Source organism: Juglans regia, chromosome 6 (genome assembly GCF_001411555.2).
Source record: "Juglans regia cultivar Chandler chromosome 6, Walnut 2.0, whole genome shotgun sequence".
Taxonomy (NCBI): domain Eukaryota; kingdom Viridiplantae; phylum Streptophyta; class Magnoliopsida; order Fagales; family Juglandaceae; genus Juglans; species Juglans regia.
Window position 1 is genome coordinate 8022288 of NC_049906.1, and position 20110 is coordinate 8042397.

The 20110-nt window shown below is 36.1% G+C and overlaps 2 protein-coding genes across 2 annotated transcripts; both read left to right on the forward strand.

Annotated features, from left to right (window-relative positions):
* The first annotated feature begins 4384 nt into the window (after positions 1-4384).
* On the forward strand, positions 4385-6440 carry LOC108983814 (F-box protein At1g47056-like). The gene has a single exon (XM_018955580.2). The coding sequence runs from the start codon at positions 4563-4565 to the stop codon at positions 6177-6179; it is 1617 nt and encodes a 538-aa protein (XP_018811125.1). The 5' UTR covers positions 4385-4562; the 3' UTR covers positions 6180-6440.
* A 4542-nt stretch (positions 6441-10982) lies between these two features.
* LOC109010207 (mannose-P-dolichol utilization defect 1 protein homolog 2) lies at positions 10983-15061 on the forward strand. Its single transcript, XM_035690885.1, has 8 exons — positions 10983-11242; positions 11809-11962; positions 12532-12604; positions 12710-12776; positions 12992-13051; positions 13663-13723; positions 13826-13867; positions 14735-15061. The coding sequence occupies exons 1-8, from the start codon at positions 11096-11098 to the stop codon at positions 14836-14838; spliced, it is 708 nt and encodes a 235-aa protein (XP_035546778.1). The 5' UTR covers positions 10983-11095; the 3' UTR covers positions 14839-15061.
* Positions 15062-20110: the final 5049 nt, after the last annotated feature.

The following is a 20110-nucleotide window of genomic DNA, read 5'->3' on the forward strand; positions in this document are numbered from 1 at the left end:
TGGAGGCTGCTGTGCAGCCCCACCAACAATAATGAAATGCATGTCATAGAACTATCGAGGGTCAAGCAAAAGTGCCCACAAATCTTCTTTCTCATTGAAACTAAAAGCACAAGGGAAAGGGTTGAGAATATTAAGAATAAGTTAGGACATGATAGAAGTTTTGTTGTAAATAGTAAAGGAACTAGATGGGGTTGGCAATGATGTGAAAGTCTAATTTTGACATTTGAGGTGGAAAATTACACATGCTCCCATATTTCTGTCAAAGTTTTAGATCCTCAGTGGGGGAATACTTGGATACTTACAGGGTTTTATGGGGATCCAGTTACTGCAAAGAGAGAAGGGAGTTGGCAATTTTTGAGGATGCTAGAACCCAAGGATAATGGACCATGACTGTGCATGGGGGACTTCAATGAACTTCTCTATCAACATGAAAAGTATGGAGGAACACTAAGACCTTTATCTCAAATGGAAGCCTTTAGACAAGCTATGCAAGACACTGACTTAAATGACATGGGCTTTATTGATACTAAATATACGTGGTCAAACAATAGAGAAGGACCTGACTTTACAAAAGAAATGCTAGACAAGGTTTTCTGCATAAGGATGTTCCAAGCAATTTCAGTTTCAACTTTAGCAACACGTTCTTCTGATCACAGTTATTTGTTAATACAACTTAATACTCAAGCATTACCTGTTAAAAGAAGACAAAGAATGTTTAGATATGAGCTTAGTTCGAGACTTGACAACTCTTGAAAGTGTCAGATTAAAGAGACATGGAAAGAAAATGATACAGCTAACATATCCATGACTACACTAACCCACAAACTCAGCAGGTGCAAAGAATGTTTAATATATTGGAATAGAAATCAAGAGAGGAACAAAAATCAAGACATTGAAAACCTTATGAGCCACATTAAACAAATGAAAGAGGTGAATACAGGTGGTGCTCAGGAAGAAATAAAACAGTTCCAATAACAAGTTAATCTTAGATTGGAGCAAGAGGAAGTCAAATGGAAACAAAGATCAAAACAAAAATAGCTCACAGAAGGAGACATGAGCATAAGATATTTCTACAATTGTGCTACTCGAAGGAGGAAAAATAATGCTATAAACAAGATCATGAGGCAGGCTTAACACATACTTCTTTAGAAGGCATTAGTAAGGCCTTTCAGAATTTTTTCTCTCTTCTATACACTACTTCTCAGCCCTCGGGTCAACAACAATGTTTGTTATCCACTCCACACATAATTTTAAATGAGATGAATCTCAACTTAATTAAAGACTTTGAGCTGATAGAAGTTCATGAAGCATTACAACACATGAATCCCATGAGTTCACAAGGACCAGATGGTTTCTCAATTGGTTTTTATCAACATAATTGGGATTCAACAGGAAATGATCTTTGTGAAACTATCACACTGGCATTAAACACTAACAGGTGGGACAAAGTCATTAATGAGACTTTCATAGTCTTAATTCCAAAAACAAAAGATCCTAAAAACGTTACACAATTTCGACCCATCAGCTTGTGTAATATTTTATACAAAGTCATGGCAAAATTGTTAGCTAACATATTGAAGAAGATACTGCCTCACATCATATCTCCAACACAAATTGGTCTTGCTCAAGGGAGGCTTATAGCAGACAATTTTATAGTAGCTTTTGAAGCCTTGCACACTATGCAAAGTAAAATGAAAGGAAATAAGGGTTATATGGCCCTTAAGATAAATATGAGCAAGACCTATGATAGGTTAGAGTGGAGTTTTATCGAAAGGGTGATGAAGAAAATGGGTTTTCACAGAAGAGGGATGGACCTTATCATGAAATGTATAACCTCAGTTTCATATTCAATTCTAACCAATGGTATACCACAACCAAACATCACTCCAACTCGAGGCATTAGACAAGGTGACCTTATTGTCACCATACTTATTCATTCTATACTCAGAAGCACTAAATCAGACGCTTAACAAAACAACAAGTGAAAGTTAGATTATAGGTCTTCCATTAGCAAGGGATCAGCTTCACTTAAATCATCTATTTTTTTTTACAGATGATAGTCTGATCTTTTGCAAAGCCTCATCATTGGAAAGGAGCAGGCTACTTCACCTTTTAGGCCTCTATGAATCAACTTCTGGTCATAAATTGAATAAGGAAAAGTCATCCATATTTTTCAGCAAGAACACTCAAAGCTCAACTAAGGACATCATCACTTGTGTAGCAGGGGTCAAGATTACAAATTCATGCGAGAAATATCTTGGTCTTCCTAATCTAATAGGTAAATCAAGGAACTAAGTTTCTAGAGAAATCTTAGACAAAGTCAAAGCTAAAATTGCTATCTTAGGCAAGAATGAAAGTTTTGATTAAATCAGTGCTTCAAGCCATACCAACTTATGTAACGAGAGTTTTTAAATTTCCTAAAGGTTTGTTGCAACAATTTAACAGACTATTGGCAGGTTATTGGTGGGGTCAAACCAATCAAGAGAGAAAGATAAGTTGGTTAAGTTGGTCTTAAATGGGAAAGCCAAAAAATATAGGGGGATTAGGATTTCTTGGCTGAAAACTTTAACCTTGCTTTGCATGCAAAACAAGGTTGGAGGATTCTCAAATATCATAATTCCCTAACTTCTAAGGTTTTGCAAACAAAATACTTTCCTAGCTCAAATTGTTTGAAGGCAAAACTGGGCATTGCTCCTTCATTCATATGAAGGAGCATCCTATCTACTAGAGACTTATTGCAACAAGGTCTAATTTGGAGAATTGGTAATGGTAGCTCGGTTAGAATCTGGTCAGATCCTTGGCTTCCTCAACCTAATTTGTTTAAGCCTCAAAGTGGTATAAATCTATTGGGAAGAGATGCAAAAGTGAAAATACTAATACAAGATGATATCACATAGTGGAATGTCCCTCTAATCAAAGCTATCTTTAATAATCAAAAAGCTGATCTAATTACCTAGATTCCTATCAGTCATTGCAGACAATAAGACCAATTAATGTGGAGAGGCACTGCACATGGTGATTTTACGGTGAGGAGTGCATATCATCTCTAGGGGGAGTTGCAAGTTAGGAAGCAAGCTGAAATCTCATGTAAAATATTTCTAAGTGATGACTGGTCTAAACTATGGAAGCTACTTATTCCACCATCTTCGAAAAAATTTTTGTGAAGAGCCTGCAGGAATATCTTGCCAACTAGAGTTAATTTGTGCGAAAAGAAAATTTTGGAAGACTCAACATGTCCAATGTGTCTTCAACAACCAAAGACAGTAGAATATATTTTGTAAAACTATATTTCAGCTTTTGATGTATGGAGCGCCTCATCCAGGAAGATTCAGAAGAGTCAAATAGCATGAGCAACTTCAGGTTGATCATGCAGGATAAGCTTGACAGGGAGGAAATGGTGGAATTTTGATTAACTCTTTAGAATTTATAGTGGAGAATGAATGAACTGGTTTTTAGGAACATTTTCATTGAACCAAAGCAAGTGATACACATAGTAAATAGATTGAGGACTGACTTAGCTACTGCAAATTTCAAAGATCACAACTATAGCTCATCAACTAATACTAGCAGAATAATATGTGAATGTCCTCCACAAGGTTTTTGTAAGATAAATTGGGATGTTATAGTTGACTCAAAGTCGTGTAAAATAGGTATAGTAGTTGCTGTTAGAGATGAGCAAGTGAATTTTTTGGCTACAATGAGCAAGAAGCTGACTTCCATCCCAGACTCTCTAATAGCAGAAGCAATGGCTGCTCTTAAAGTAGTCATTTTTTGGAATTGAACTGGGTATGACAAATGTTGTAATGGAATGAGATTCTCAGCTAATGGTTCAGGCAATACAAAAGAAGCATCAACAGAACAACTACTTTGGAATGCTTATTACAGACATTAAAGTATGTAATATTTACTTTTTATTATTTATCTAACAGAAATACTTTGAGTCCTGAATTTGGGACTCAAAAAATATCCCAAATGTTTTTTTTTTATTTACTGATTAAGTAAGTATTTTTTAATGATGTTGTGAATTTTTATTTTTTTTAAAAATATTTATAATGATTAAAAAAATACATAAATAAATAATAAATAAATAAAATCAACTATCAGTAAAATACTTCGGACTACTTTTTCAGTAGCCCTAGCGAACTCTTTATCTAACATAGAAGATCATACACCTCTTTCATCCAGATAGCACGTTCAGACCATCCACGTTCAGACCATCCGAACAACTACTGACTGTCGGATCGAAAATCTGATGTAATTACTAATCACGTTGAAAATATCAAATTATCCAAATTTAGAAAGTATTTAATAATTTTTGCTTTTATATTCGCTCCCGATTCAAAAAGAGAATTCTACTTTTTATCTTTTGTATTCTTTTACTTCTCAACAAAAGCCGAATGAAATATGATTTGGAATCCGTTTCAGGACACTTTGGAGTTTGAACGAAGAATCCGAGAGTGGATGCAAGCTAGCAAGCTTCACTACGGCGATGTCTAGGATAGCAAAGGCTGAGGCCGCATAACCCCCAACCCCCTCTCCTTCTCTTCTTCTACCAGCCCTGGATGGGCCAGTCAACCTCGACGGCTGCAATTTTGGGCCGCCGCGAAATTAATCAGAGCGACACTTCCTCTAAGACCAAATCAATGGCCCTGATCTATCCGATGCACGTTGAAGATACCGGAGGATACGAGGGGATGATCGATGGAGGAGGCCCTGACTACATCTCCACACTGCCAGACGAGTGCCTGGCTTGCATTTTCCAGTCGCTCGGCTCCGGCGACCGCAAGCGCTGCTCTCTCGTCTGTCGCGGCTGGCTCCGGATCGAGGGACAGAGCCGACATCGTCTCTCCCTCCACGCCAACTCAGATCTCCTCCCTATTATCTCGTCTCTTTTCTCTCGATTTGATGCTGTCACGAAACTTGCCTTGAAATGCGATCGTAGATCTGTTAGCATCGGTGACGAGGGACTCATTCTTATATCGCTCAAATGCCGCAACCTCACGCGCCTCAAGCTTCGTGCTTGCCGCGGTTTGACCGATGCCGGCATGGAGGGGTTCGCCAAGAACTGCAAGGGTTTGAAGAAGCTCTCCTGTGGATCTTGTACCTTCGGAGCAAAGGGAATGAAGGCGGTGCTCGATAATTGCTCGGCTCTTGAGGAATTATCGGTGAAGCGCCTGCGTAGCATCACCGATGGAGCTGCGGCTGAGCCGATTGGACCCGGCGTAGCCGCTTCATCTCTCAAAACGATCTGCCTCAAGGAGCTATACAACGGACACTGTTTCGGTCCAGTTATTATCGGCGCGAAGAATTTAAGAGCCTTGAAGCTGATCAAGTGCTCCGGCGATTGGGATAAACTTCTCCAAGTGATAACGGATCGTGTCACTAGCTTGGTTGAAATCCATCTCGAACGGCTACAGGTTAGCGATAACGGCCTCGTGGCGATCTCGAGTTGTTTGGATCTGGAAATTCTGCACCTTGTTAAGACGCCAGAGTGCACGAACGTGGGGCTCGTATTGCTTGCAGATCGTTGTAGGCTCTTGCGGAAGCTTCACATTGACGGATGGAAGGCGAACAGGATAGGCGACGAGGGATTAATTGCCGTCGCGAAAGGTTGTTCTAATCTTCAGGAATTGGTTCTTATCGGTGTGAATCCTACAAAACTGAGTTTGGAATCTTTAGCATCGAATTGCAAGAATCTAGAGCGCTTAGCTTTATGCGGAAGCGATTCAGTTGGTGACGCGGAGATTTCTTGCATTGGCGCGAAATGCGTGGCATTGAAGAAGCTTTGTATAAAAAGTTGCCTGGTTTCGGATCAAGGTTTGGAAGCCCTTGCGGGTGGTTGCCCCAATTTGGTTAAAGTGAAGCTTAAGAAGTGTAGAGGAGTAACACCTGAGGGCGCTGAATGGTTGAGGGCGGCTAGGGAATCACTTGCGGTGAACTTAGATAATGGTGAGCCTGAACATCAGGATGCGAGTGCGAGTGACGGTGGAGCTCAGGAAAACGTTGTTGAATTTCCTCCTCCCATTCAGGTGCCTAGCCAATTGGCGGCGGCAGCAGCAGCGGCGGCTAATATTGTATCGGGCAGTACTGGTCGATCGAGTTCATGGAAATCGAAGCTAGGGGTGGCTAGCATTTTGAGAAGGTGGTCAAGTGGTAACAGCAGTGTCCGGGGTAGTTAGACAAGGAACCTGCGCAAAAGTTCCAACTCAAATAGCATCCTTGCTGTTGCTCCGTTTACATTGTTTTGTGTTGTATTATACGATTCTGTCTTTTTTCTTTTGGTATTTAATTTAACGTTGTGTGCCGTTCATTGCCTTTAGAATTGAATCTTTGCTGTTGCAAGTGGTAATCTCACACTTTTATCATTTCTGTTAATTTGGTAAACTCCCTTTCTTATTGAATGAGTGAAACACCTTCACTTCTTGTGTCTTTAAGTACCATTTTTTATAATTAATGTCTTTGAATACATGTAAGATTTGTTCCTCCTATTTGACTAGTACCCATTATTGCTCATAAAACAAAAATGTTTGACTGGTACCTGGTAATCACAAACATAATGAATTTTTTTAATTATGACTAGGAACCTTGGAGACCATGCAAACGCATTATGTCTTTTACCCAGTGAGATTCCGGACCCGTATAATGCGCTCATATCACATTAATCAAGTAAATTATCTGCATTTCACCGATGGGACATGGCCCCTAGATATTGTATACACCCAAGGGTTCGAACAACACAATGCATGATTCTCTAAAGCTTTTTCTATTTGCTAGTTCTCATGATTTATTTGATGGGAACATAGGCATTAGATATGTAAACTATTAAGTACTTAAGTTGGTTTCTGGAGAATTTCATCAGTGACCTTAGGCTGAGATGGAAATTGTGTTGTGTCTTGGAAGGTTGTGAGGTTTTGATTTCTTATTTTGGTAAAAAAAAAAAAAAGTGTTCACAGGTAGATGAACAAATAGCAACTGTTTCCTTCATTTAAGTGAATATCTATAGATATTGCATATTAGATTCCTTTTGTAAATGTATTGTCTTCCCTCTAGCTAGTGCATTCCACTTATTGAATAGTGTTATATTGTCCATCTGCTACCCTCGGAGGCCGAAGGGGTCTTGTGCTGGTCCAATAAGTTTACATGTCATTCAAATCTGTAGTTATTTACAGAATTGCTGTTCTGAATTTGATGTCATGTACGTTCATGAGATTAGTCTTGGTTTCTGGTTTTGTGCTTTAAAATTTTCTGTTTTCATTGGTGAGAAACAGAGTTCTTGTTTTGAATGGGGATAATTTTAATGATTTCCTTTCAGCCATTCCTAGTTCCTAGTCCCTAGCTTGCATTTAGTTGTTTTTGCTTGTATACTTTCTGTGTACTTGGGCTATGCCTATTTACTTGCATTAATAAAATCTCTTATTACTTACCAAAAAAAAAAAAAATGGTGAGAAACAGCAATGTTTAGGTGCTGCCATGTAGCCATTGCAGTGGATATGGTTGGATGAGTTTACAGACTTCTGTAGAGTGACTTAGGTACTGGTATCTGCAAAATATTGATTTACCCAAACTCCTTTATCTTTGAGCTTATTTGTTTTCTAGTTGCAACATTTTTTCCAAACAGTGGGGCCTGATCCTTCTAACGAACAGGTTTGGTGTGAAGCATGAAGTCATGGTATCTCTTCCATATCATGCAATGAGATACCATATCATGCAATAGAATTACGATTGTGCTGACATTAGTATGAGAATAGACAGATAGCCTACATACTTTTTAGTTGTCACGGTGTTTCTATTGGGCCAACAGGTATCTATGAAGTTATATTGCATTGGCGTAAGAAGTTTGCTGAGGAGCAGCTTGAAGCTTGTCTCTGGTAGTCTTTGGAGAAGAATGTGTTCCAATCATAAGGGATGCTATGGCATCACTTCTGGTGTCAACTTCTTGATGGGCTACATTGTCAATCGAGGGTGCATTTGACGGGAGATCCACAGTTTATAAATGACAGGATTCATTGGTCTACTCTTTTTTTTGTCAGTAAATAAGGAGATTCGTTGGTCTGCTCTTGGTGCATATTTCAGCGAAAATTAAAATATAAAGGTATATAAACTTTGTCTGTGTATATTAATGGTCTTTATGTACCCAACATGTCATTGCCAGTAGGTTATCGTTCTTCTAATGTGTTTTGGAAACTTAAACTGATTCAATTTGGATTTTGTCTTTGGCCTGCTTGTTTTTTCCTGTGCTGAATAACACATGGGAATATGACAATGTATCAAAGATAAATAAAAATTTTGATCCATGGTCTCAAGTTTGCAAAGCAGACATATTTTGAGATCATTCCGTTTTAGATGTCTAGCATTTTTTAATGTTTGCATGTACATAACTTGTTACTTGCATAGATATTTAATTACAGCAGTGATACTAATGCTGATACTACTGATGTCTTTAGGGAATTCATTGGTTACAGCAGTGATGCTAATGCTGATACTGACGATGTCTTTAGGGAATTCAAATTCGGCTAAGGTTATATTTCTTACTCCAGGGAGAGGCCTTAATTTTGCTTTTGGTAACATGTTATTATATGATGTGATCTTTATATGTGTGTGAGTGGAAGTACTTTTGGCAACCATCATTAAGTAGAACTTTTCTTTTTGATAAGCAAAAATGCAAAATACTTCTACCGCCTAAATTTTTATTAGCCCAAGACATAACTGTTGGCTTGATACTCGGGTTTGAGATTGTCTTATTTGTAGAATATTTCTCTACAGATTTAGTTGAATGCATATTAACTAGATTACTGCAGCATCCACAAAGGAATCACACAAAAACAATCCCACAAGTTGACGTGGTTTCATCATATATGTTAGATCTGCTTTACAATAAAAGTAACTTTACAATTTGATAAACTACATTAAGTTATGTCAGTTTGTGGGATTACTTTTGTGTAATCCTTTTGTGGCTAGAGTATTTCCGTATTAACTATAATAATGTGGGAAGATCTACATTTTCATGTACAATAATATTTTGTCCAAGTGTAGAATTTCCTAAAAAATTTGGTTATGGGCATTTCTTTCGTTTTTTAGTGTAAAATGTAAAACTATAAGGGATTTTGCATGGTTTTTCACCAGTGCCTGGGAAATGTAATTCACTGAACATAGACATTTCAATGCATCTTTCTTTTTCATATGCACCAAACGAAACCCTTCAAGCATGCCATGATTTGATCTTTGTCTATACGTGATGGTGGGTGAAGTTATATGCACTCAAAGTTTTTTGACAAGTACAAGTTGATTGATATACACTTGAGAGAATGTACATTCTGGTAGATGCTGTCTACCAGCTTTGAACGAAAATGTCATTTTTTTTTTTATTATCTCAAGTTTCCTTATGATAATCTATGATCAAAGATCTAAAGCAAGGATATTAGAAACAAACCATCAAAGAATGCGACAGACCCACAGCAGCTTCATCTCTCATAAAGGATATGCGGGTATATATTATCACAGTGAGTTTTTTATTCTTTCCCAAAATATTTTACATATTGTAGCATGTAAATATGTCCAGCATCGACCTAATTATGCTTGAATTCTACGAGAAAGAGTAGATCTCGGGAGTTTAATGTGTTTTTTTCCTCTGAATCTCTGGTTATCTACCATACAATCGACTGCATGGCCAACAGATATAATCCACCCCCCCACCTTTATACTGAAATGTTGATGTTTTCTGCATGCACGATTAACTTGTTTTGACGAGAAAATGCAGACATCTATATACATCTATGTTGTAATGATTTGGTTCCGTGATATGTTTGCAAGGTAGCCCAAGTGGTAAAAGGGCGAACTTGTATGCATGTGCCCAATGTCACAGGTTCGATTCCTCCTGAGATCAAACTGTTATTTAAGTGAGTGGTCATGGCGGTGGGTTGCTGTGCTAGTCTATCCGGAGATTTAGATTCCATAGGTGAGTCCTAAGGGTTCTGCCATGGAGCTACAGCTAAAGTGTTGGCAGGTCTTTATCAAGCTAAAAGCTCACTGGTTTTCTTTACAGCTGGATATTGAAGAGGTTGCTGAATGACTTGGAAATGTTCAGATACTTGAATGAGATTATGAAAATAGAAATACCATTCACCAATGTTGTAATCAAAATGAGATGGATCGTGTTTAGGTAATGACAGAGTTGAGTTTCCATAGAAACTGCTTAACTTGAACTTGGTAATGAGTACGTGACAGAATAGATGGAGAAACCTTCCACCAAAGAAGCACGGCTTTGGCATAATGCTCAGCAAAAGTAATGCGTACCAATTCTACGTCTTCCAAGAGTTCACAACTTTTTTATTTTGAAGCATGGCCTTAGGGACACACGGCGTATTGATGGGCACTTTTCTTGTCGAATTAATCTGCGTGACAAATAAATTATAAAAGTTAATCTTCGTCCTGTTTGGATACAGAGACGATTTATCTCATTATTATAATTTTTTAAAATTTTTATATAAAATATAATAAATAAGTCAAAATTTTAAATCTTAAAATAATAATAATATTAAAAAATAATATTTTATTCAACTCATTTAAAATCATGTTATCTCATCCCATCTTACTATTCAAACCAAAGTTGCTTTCTGTGTGTTTTGACAATTTTTACAAGAGAATTGCTTAATTCCACAAACAGAAGTGATTAGATAATAAAATTATTTTTATTGTAAAATATATTTAACATATCATATAAAGTTATGTGAATTTATAAATTTATTTTTATAAGATCTCTTTATAATTCTTCTTACAATATTAATTCATTAGTATTTGTAAGAATTAATACAAATATTATTTTTGAATTTATCATTTCAAACTATTGATACAATATATTTTAAATAATGTTTTATATCAAGTAATTAAATAATAAAAATAGAAAGGCAAGTGGCAAAATTTCTCCTCAACTAATGGGAAAAATGAAAATTCATAAAAACCTAAAAAAAAAAGGGGATGGAAATTGGAGTTGTCCGAAGCGCAGTGTGGTGTATTTCACTATTTCCCTCGAAGTCTTTTCCCTTTTTAGAGTCCCTCACAGTATTTGGATCGGATCACAGAGAGAGAGAGAGACTGAATGGAATTTATAGGGATTGATTTCGGCTGTGCCGTGGGATCTCTCCGCCATGGTAAAATCCCTGACAAAGACTGCTTGCTGCCTCTCATTTCCAAGCTCCTCGGCTATTGCATAGTCGCGGCTTCCACCACCGTCAAACTCCCCCAGGCACACTTTCCTTCTTTTTTTGTTTTGTTTTGTTTTGATTCTTTTCAATCATAATCATGGCTGCTGGTTGAAATTACGTTCCGCAGAGTTAAGATGTGTTAAAATAGGGTTTTCACTTCAACTTTGGCTCCCTAGCTGCCTGTCTTATGTTTCTAAATTAGAACGACGCTTTTGGAAAAGATTGGCTATTCGTGGGTTGGTTTTATGATTTTTAGCCTCGAAATGAACTATTGGGAATCCTTTCTTCAATGCTTTACAGACGCAGAAATTATGGGTTTCCTCTTCCTTTCTTGGCATTCGAACGAAGGCTAATATTTATTTAAAGGATATAATCTCTTTCAAAAGCTATTGGTTATAATCACGAACTGAGTTATGGAATAAGAATCCGTGGAGTTTGAAAAGAATGTGGCGAACTATGTTGTTTTTCTATGAATTTTATGATCCCCTAACATGCATTTGTTAATTACTTTTAATGAGCCTGGTTCTGGCACCCTGGGCACTTAATCAATCTCTCATGCAGTGCATATATTAAAGCAGTAGTAAGTGCTTTTGCTTTGAAACTGCAGATACTAAAAATTTTGAAAAACAGTAGTGTCAGAGGCCTTAGTGTTGTTGCCTTTGAGCTTGAAGTAGTCGGCTACACTATTGCTCTGGCATATTGTCTCCACAAAGGGCTTCCCTTCTCAGCTTATGGGGAGTTGGCATTTCTTTTGATCCAAGGTATGTAGGTGTGCAAAACAAAATATAAAGCCATTCTTGTGTGTAACTGTAGATTTTCTGTACTCATATCGCTCCTAATCCCTAAATTTGTAGAATTGTTAGTTAAAAGATGAGCGGCTTTTGTAATGTATATATGCTTGTATGTACCTTGAATTATAGAATCTATATTTTGGACTCAGAGAACACTTGGCATAAACGTGAGGAACCTTAAACGTTTTCACTTATTACAGCAATGTTTTTTCCTTGATTGATACCAAATAATATTATCTTATTTGTTTCTTGAGTATCTTGTGGTTCAATGTTATATGTTGCTGTTTGTGGTGAATGCACTAGAAATTGGACCGGAATCATTAGAGTCGATTATAGTTAAGATTAATTTATGAGGTTAATCTGCCTGTACTACAATCAGGCAAGAGCCCAAATTTTGACACAAAAAGCATCTGTTGAATCCTGATTATTATCTGTTGGTTGGCTCTATTGGACCCCTGGATTAGGTATTGCCTCTTGGATCAGATAACTTTGCAATATGAAAGATCTAACATACTTCCTCTTGTGCTTATCTGTTGCAGCTTTAATTTTAGTTGCCATAATCTACTATTATTCACAACCGGTGGGAACTATAACATGGATCAGGGCATTGCTGTATCCTTTTTTCTTGACATAGAGTTTTTGGATTTTCTTGAGTATGCATCATGTGAGATGAAAAAAAATATGTTCAACCTCTTCCTTAATATGATGGTTTTTCAGATATTGTGCGGTAGCACCAACTATTCTAGCTGGTCAAATTAATCCGGTTCTCTTTGAAGCCCTATATGTCAGTACATTCTTTTATTTCTGGTTTTCAGATATTGGAGTTTGTCAAAGTTATCTTTTTTCCCTTTCATTTGTGGTCATTGTCTTTATAGGGGTACTGATTTTCAAGTACATGCATTTCAAATGTCAGGCTTGTTTAGACTTTTTTCCTTTTTCTTGAATTTTGAAGGCTCTGTACATATGGAGTTTGCCTAATGTGGAAATGATCTATTACAGGCATCTCAGCATGCAATTTTTCTCTTCGCCAGGATCCCACAAATATGGAAGAACTTTTCTGTGAGTTAAATAATTAATTCCTTGTTATGCTGCTCAATTGTTTGTTCATAACAGTTGTGCTGTTATATAATTTTTTTCATCTCTTTCTTTCCTATTGCAAGAATTCTACAAATTCCCTTTCTAAATACTTGTATGAAAATACTGGCCCGCTCTGTTGTTGGCCCTGATAGTCCATAACTTCTTGAAGTTAATAAATATACCAATATGAATTGTGTGTATTGTGATTTTCTTACTTTTCAAAAAGGAAAAAAAAATGAATTGTGCATTAGTCTCTCTCTGCAACCAGAAGTTGCATATATGCTAATGTCCTGTTTCCTAGTGATAATAGAGCAGATGCCATCCTAAGAGGCAGTTGTATATATACTTTATTGTGGGTGATAGTGGGTAAGAAGATTTAAAACATGCTTCTTTGATTGTTGGTAAGAAGATTTCAGGATGATTCGATCACTTTCCAAAAGAGGCAATACCGAGTTTTGATTTGATTCTGTTTTCTAATATATTCTTACATTCTTTTGACAATCTTTTGCATATGGATTTTCTATTACTTTGAGTATTCACACATATTTGTAGCCTCTTATTTTTGTTTTGGTGAACAACCATTCCCTGAGCAGAACAAAAGCACAGGGGAGCTCAGCTTCATAACATGTTTGATGAATTCTGCTGGTTCCATGGGTAAGTTCATATTTTAGTGGAGCTGTTAGTGTTTGATACACACTCCCAGACATACCCTCACACATTCAACGAAGTCACGGAACTTAATTCTTTGTTTTGTAGTGAGAGTTTTTACGAGCATCCAGGAGAAAGCACCAAGAAGTGGTATCCTTGTTTCATATTCGTAATGACTCCTTTCTCTCCCACAATAGGTATTTGTGTTCCTTTCTGAGTTGCTCCAAAAAGAGTTTTTGAAAATGGAAGCATTTTAGTTCATTGAATTTTCACATTTTTACTTGTAAAAAAATTTTATTTTCAAAATTGGATTCACTTCGTTTCCAGATTTTAACCTTGCTTTCTTTTCCAAGTTTGTTCAAGGGATTTCAGGAAGAGTGATTGTTTCATTAAAATACATATCATTTGTGTGTGTGCGTGTTATCAATGTGGGACTGAGAATATATTTCAGTTTTATTAAGAGTTAGTTGAACAATGATGATGATGAATGCCAGATATAAGATGTTCATTTGTAATTTATTGAAACCTACCAAAAAAAATTGTAATTTATTGAAAAACATAAGGTTTTAGAAAATTAAAAAAAGAAGGAAATTTAGCTTCATAACCTGTTGGTTATTGTATATCAACAAGTTATATCAGGTATTGTGATGGATTGTTGCAAATCTAACTCTATCAATGATCTCGGTTCTCTCATATGTAGAACCTGTTTTATATTGTTATTTTTCCATTCTTCCTCTATAAAAACGCAATTTCTGCGAGGAAAGAATTGTCTTATAGTGTTTTTGGTATTGTAAAAGATGCTGAAATAAAACCATCTGTATGTTTTATGTGCACAAATATGTTTCTAGTTCAAATATTAATGACATTTTTAATGATATTCAAATTTATGCTTCACATGTCCCAACTTTCTAGTTTCTAAGCAACACCATGTACACTATGATTTCTGCCTTATTTATGCTGTTGGTGCCTGTTGGCATATATGTTTTCAACCAATTGCTGTCCTTAATTCTTTTGAAGTTGTTTGGGGCTCTGTAATTGGTATTGCAACCAATGTTACCATCCTGAGTCAGATAATTATATACCGAAAGCCTCATGCCAAGGTAGAGAAGAAAACAAAGTAGAACGAAAACCCATCATGGGTAAAACCCCAACGGGTGCTGGAAGGGGTCAACTTACAACTTCGCAGGTGCTTGAGGTGTCATCTTTCTTTTCAAGCGTAACTTAAATTCAAAGTTCAAGGGGACAGCTTATATCAATGCATAGACAAATGGTGAAACTATTGATCAATCTGACATTCTTATTGTTTATCAGGTGATAAATATTCGATAGCTTATTGTAGACTCTTATCATAATTTCCTTTATCGAGTGCTAATTTCAGAATTAATATATTTTATTTTTTAAGGTTGAATGTTAGGCGCTACTATGCATTATACGGTCTTTTCTTTTCTATTTTTTTCAGTGATTTATTCCCCATTGTTGCACACACACGTGACAGGATCACTGACTACTTGCTCGGGTTAAAACCTTGGGTAAGATACAAGTATGCTGAAGTCGCACTTGCTGCGCTCAGCTGCCCGACCCACAAGCGGGGTCTAGGGAAAACCACCCCCCCAGCTAGACTTAGGAGGAATGCTATGGCATTCCACGTTGGGTTAACACCTACTTTGACCATTGGTTTATCGCTGAGAATTTTCTAAAATGGAGGGTACACGATCTGTCTGTTACCTTCTGCCGAAAAGAGGAACGACAGGTGGTGTCATGGTGTCGATGGCGGCAAGTGGCCCTTATGCACCAGGTGAATTAGGAAAGTCTGGGTTGATGACATGGATGAACTTCAAGGAAGCGTGGATGCGGTCTAACAAGTGGTATTAAAGTTAAGAGGTTATGAATTTGAGTTGTGGGAGTGTCATAATGATAGAGGGATTGTTTGTTCTTGGTGTGCGTTCACATTATCACACTTTGTAATTTCTCTAAAAGTAAGCCTACGAGGTGCGATGTCGATTTAGTAGATTTTACATGAATTGTTTTATGGGTAAACTTCAAAAGGCTTTATCACATTATCCTCTTCTTCCTACTATGAATATAGATAAAAATGAATACAATCCGTTAAACTTGTACATAGTTCAAATGTTTTGGGATCATGACTGCTCAAGTATCGGCTAGCATAGAGTTCCAACATGTGGATCTCATCAAGCTTTATGACTTTGTAGGGCCCCGTTTGATGTTGAGATGGCCTGGTCTCTCATTGACTCATTCCATTCCACTCAAATACAAATATTTTTTAATTTTAAATTTTTAAAATTTTCATCTAATAATTATAACTTTTCTAAATTTTCAAACAAAATATAAAAAACAATTCAACTTTTCAAATCTCAAAATAAAAATAATATTAAAAATATTTTTATAGTTTATTTTCATAAAATCTGTGGTTGTAAAAGTTTTTTTTTTTCACTTTCCAAATGAGAAATCAATGTGTAAACAATTAGAAAATTATATACATCACACTACTATTTTACTTTCATCCCATTATGCAAGATGTAATATATTTATCATCATTACATGATTTTATTAGATGATTTGTTATCATTTAATGATAATAAATATGTTACATTGTACGTAATGAAATAAAAATAAATTGAGAATGTGATGCATGATATTACTTCAAACAATTACATTCCATTCATTGAAAAGAAAGTGAAATTGGCGGTAGTGCTCAAGTAATAGGGGTGTAAGAAAATTGGGAAACCAGTTGAACCAGACTAGACAGGACTGAACCTGTAAATGGTCCAGTGCGGTATCGGTTTTTAAGAATCAAAACCGGTCTTAAATCAATGCAATACCGATTTTTATATTTTAAAAATAGAATTAAATCGACTCTGATCAGTATATATATTTATAGTTTTTGTATTATATTATACATATTATATACTAAATTGTTAATTAATATAACGTAAAATTTTAATTTTATTCAAGTGTATTAATCTTATAACTTAAAACTAATATAACATGTGATATAATATAAAATTAATCTTATAATTTCTAATATAACATTTGATATTGCATATAAATTTTAATATTATAACATAAAATTAATATAACAGAAAATTTTAATCTTAAATATAAACATTAATATTAAGTTATTAATATAAACTTACTTTTGATATAATAGTGTACTTATACTATAATATAAATAAACTAATAGTTTAGTATATATAAACATCATATTATTACTAACATAAATAATCCGTAAAAATGGACCGGACCGAAGTTTCAATCTTGAATCAGTCCGATATTAAGTCTTAAATTTTTAAAGTCGGTATATACCAATTTAGTTCTAAAAAATTAACAAAATCAAATCCAACCAAACGGTTAATCCCTTAACAAGTTGGGTAATGCTACGGCCACCGTTACTTCTTCCCGTTTTTCCTTCCCGCTTGACGTGGTATACCAATCGTGGCATGCTTCTTTTTTTGTTTTTTTTGTCTTTTCGGTTTTCTTCTCTTCGTTTTTTTTCTTCCCACGTCGTCTTCCCCATTTCATTTCGTCTTCTTCATTCCATTTCATCTTCCCGAATCTCCATTCCATTTCGTCTCTCTGCAATTTTATTTTATTTTCGCATCTCCTTTTTTTTTTTCCTTCCCATTTCATCTTCCCCCTCCAACCTTTCATTTCTTCTTCCCTCCAACCCATTACAGATTTCGCTCCCCTCTGATTTCATCTCTTTGCATTTTTTTTTTCTTTCGGCATCTTGTCTCTCTGCACTTCGAAGCCACTCTGCATTTCATCTCTCTGCAGGCTGTCTCCCATCCAAATCCCCAACACTGGTACATATTTGCAAGATTCAAACCATAAATCCCCGTTTCTAGCCATCTGTAAAAACGAAAATGAAATGGGTTGGAGGAGGAAGAAGAAATGGGAAGAAAAAAAAAAAAAAAAAAAAAAAGCAAAAACAAAAAGAAAAAAAAAGGAAGATGAAATGGAGTGGAAGACGAAATCTGTAGAAAGGGTCAGCACCATTGTCAAATCATTTGGGTTGAGTTCAGCGTGAATGGTTGCCGCCCATTTAGAAGCTAAACCTTCATGAATTTTCCTTTGTGAAACTTGTTGAATATGCTTTTTTCCCTTTTGTATTGCACTGCTTTTGTTTCAACTAGGAATTGGACTCAGGTAAGCTCATCCATACGAATCTCAGGAAATTATTTAGAGATTGAAATATTTACCTTTCAATAGAACTTCAGTTCAAGTCATAATGGAAATACAAACAGGTGATCTCGTTATTTCTTGTCACAAAAAAGAAAAAAAGAATGGGAATACGAAATGGAGGGTGAATTCGAACTGGGAAGAAAGAAAGGGGAAAGCAGAAACGAAAGAAACAAAAAAGAAAAGGACTCTGGAGGGAAGACGAAATGGAGGGAAAAAAAAATATTTAACGCATGCGTGGTATGTCCACATCAAGCGGGAAGCAGGAACGGGAAGTGGGAACGGTGGGTATAGCATTTTCCTAACAAGTTTGGGCAAAATGAAGACGCTTCCGATTCATGGAAACGACAGTTTGTCTGCACCTTCCAATTTCCATTTAAAAAATAAAAATAAAATAAAATTCTTCGATTATATCTTTTCGGTCGAAGCTTTTGATTTATAGATTGATATCAAGGGAGACTTGAAGTGCGATAAAAAGTGAAATATTGTCATTGAATGTCAAATAAACTTTTGTAGATTTCACAATATTAAATCTATCTGTAAATATATATATATATATATATATATGTGTGTGTGTGTGTGTCAATGTTACATACAATGAGGATCTATATGATGTATTAGTATTTTCTCCAATCGATCTTCAGAATTTAGGGCTCATTTGGATATATAAACTATATCATCTCATCATTACAACTTTCTTAAATTTTTACACAAAATTTAATAAACAATTTAACTTTTTCAAATCTCAAAACAATAATAATATTAAAAAAAATACTATTCTAACAATATTCTATTCAACTCATCTAAAACCATATCATATCACTATTAAAATGAACCCTAATCTCCACTCTTTTTCTCTCTGGAAAAAGGGATGGAGTGGGAGTGCATAGGGGCATGTGGTGACAGTTATTACAGAAAAATGGTGGTCCAAGGCATTAGGTGAGAGGTAGATTCCGAGGTAGGGCTCAATGTCAGGTGGCTAAGGTTCTAATGACGTAGCTGTAGCGAAAGAGAGGCAGAGTAGGGTGAAGTTAAGAGGAATAATGGATAACCTAGAAGAAAAATAGAAGAGGTTCAGGCTGCTGGAAGAGGATATATTAGATATAGTGATCGAAGATAATGCCTCTGAAGAACTGAAGAACAAAGAACAGAGAAATTTGGTGGGGAAAGTGTGCTCAAAGATAGCTATAAGTAGGGAGGTTCTGGGGTCAACAATGGAAAAAATATGGTGGATAAGCAAGGCAACTAAATTTATGGAGGTAAGTTTGAATGTCTTTGTTATAATTTTCAAGAATCAAGCTGATAAGCAAAGGGTATGAATAGGGAGACCCTGGCTTTTTGATAATCAGTTGCTAGTTTTAAAGGAATTTGAGGGGTATACTTCAGTGCAATAGGTGAATTTTGATTATGAGAGATTTTGGGTGAGGATGCACGATTTACCCTTATCTTGCATGACAAAAGAAAGAGGGGAATAGATTGGAGGAACGGTGGGGAAGGTAGAGGAGGTGGATGTGCAGGAGGATAGGAGTGGATCAAGTAGCTTCTTGAGAGTTTAGATTTATTTGGATTGACACAGCCTTTAGCAAGAGGAAGAACACTAAAGGTAAAGGGTAATAGCCTCTGGATTCCATTTCGTTATGAGAAGTAGCTACGTATATGTTTCTCCTATGGATGCATTATCCATGGAGTTAATGATTGTTGTAGTCTGTTGGGAAACTCAAAGGGTAAGAAAGATCAATATGGAATATGGTTGAGGGCAAATCAAGTTCAAAGGGCTAAGTACTATAGCAATAGTCCTAGAAGGGTAGAGAAGGGAAGCAGGTGGAAGAAGGAGCCACACATTGAAGGGAGTAGTGAAGAAAAAGAAGGAAGGGTCAGAGGGAGAGGTGTGGGTGTGGTTAAAAAAAATAGGGGTGGGGAAGAAAGGGAAGGGGGATATTTCAAAAGTGAGTTGTCAATAAATGGAAGAGTAGAGGAAAACAATTTACAAAAAATAGTGTGGACGTGGTTATGTATAAGGGGGAGGGGAAAAATTAAAAAGAGAGGAGCAAGATGGTTCTATCCACTTTGAAGTTACAGGGGCAAAATAGGAGTTAAGGGAGGGGGGAGTCTTCCATGAAATTGAAGAGGGCACTGGAAATACAGCAAGGAATGAGGGGTTATTGGAAGAATCAGAACATAGGATGAGTAGTG

Excerpts from the sequence above, each read along its gene's own strand:
- LOC108983814 (XM_018955580.2), top strand. The coding sequence starts at position 4,563 with ATGGGCCAGTCAACCTCGACGGCTGCAATTTTGGGCCGCCGCGAAATT.
- LOC109010207 (XM_035690885.1), top strand. The coding sequence starts at position 11,096 with ATGGAATTTATAGGGATTGATTTCGGCTGTGCCGTGGGATCTCTCCGC. Across the intron at positions 11,243-11,808 it reads CCACCGTCAAACTCCCCCAG|ATACTAAAAATTTTGAAAAA; the intron begins GCACACTTTCCT and ends TTGAAACTGCAG. Across the intron at positions 12,605-12,709 it reads ACATGGATCAGGGCATTGCT|ATATTGTGCGGTAGCACCAA; the intron begins GTATCCTTTTTT and ends ATGGTTTTTCAG.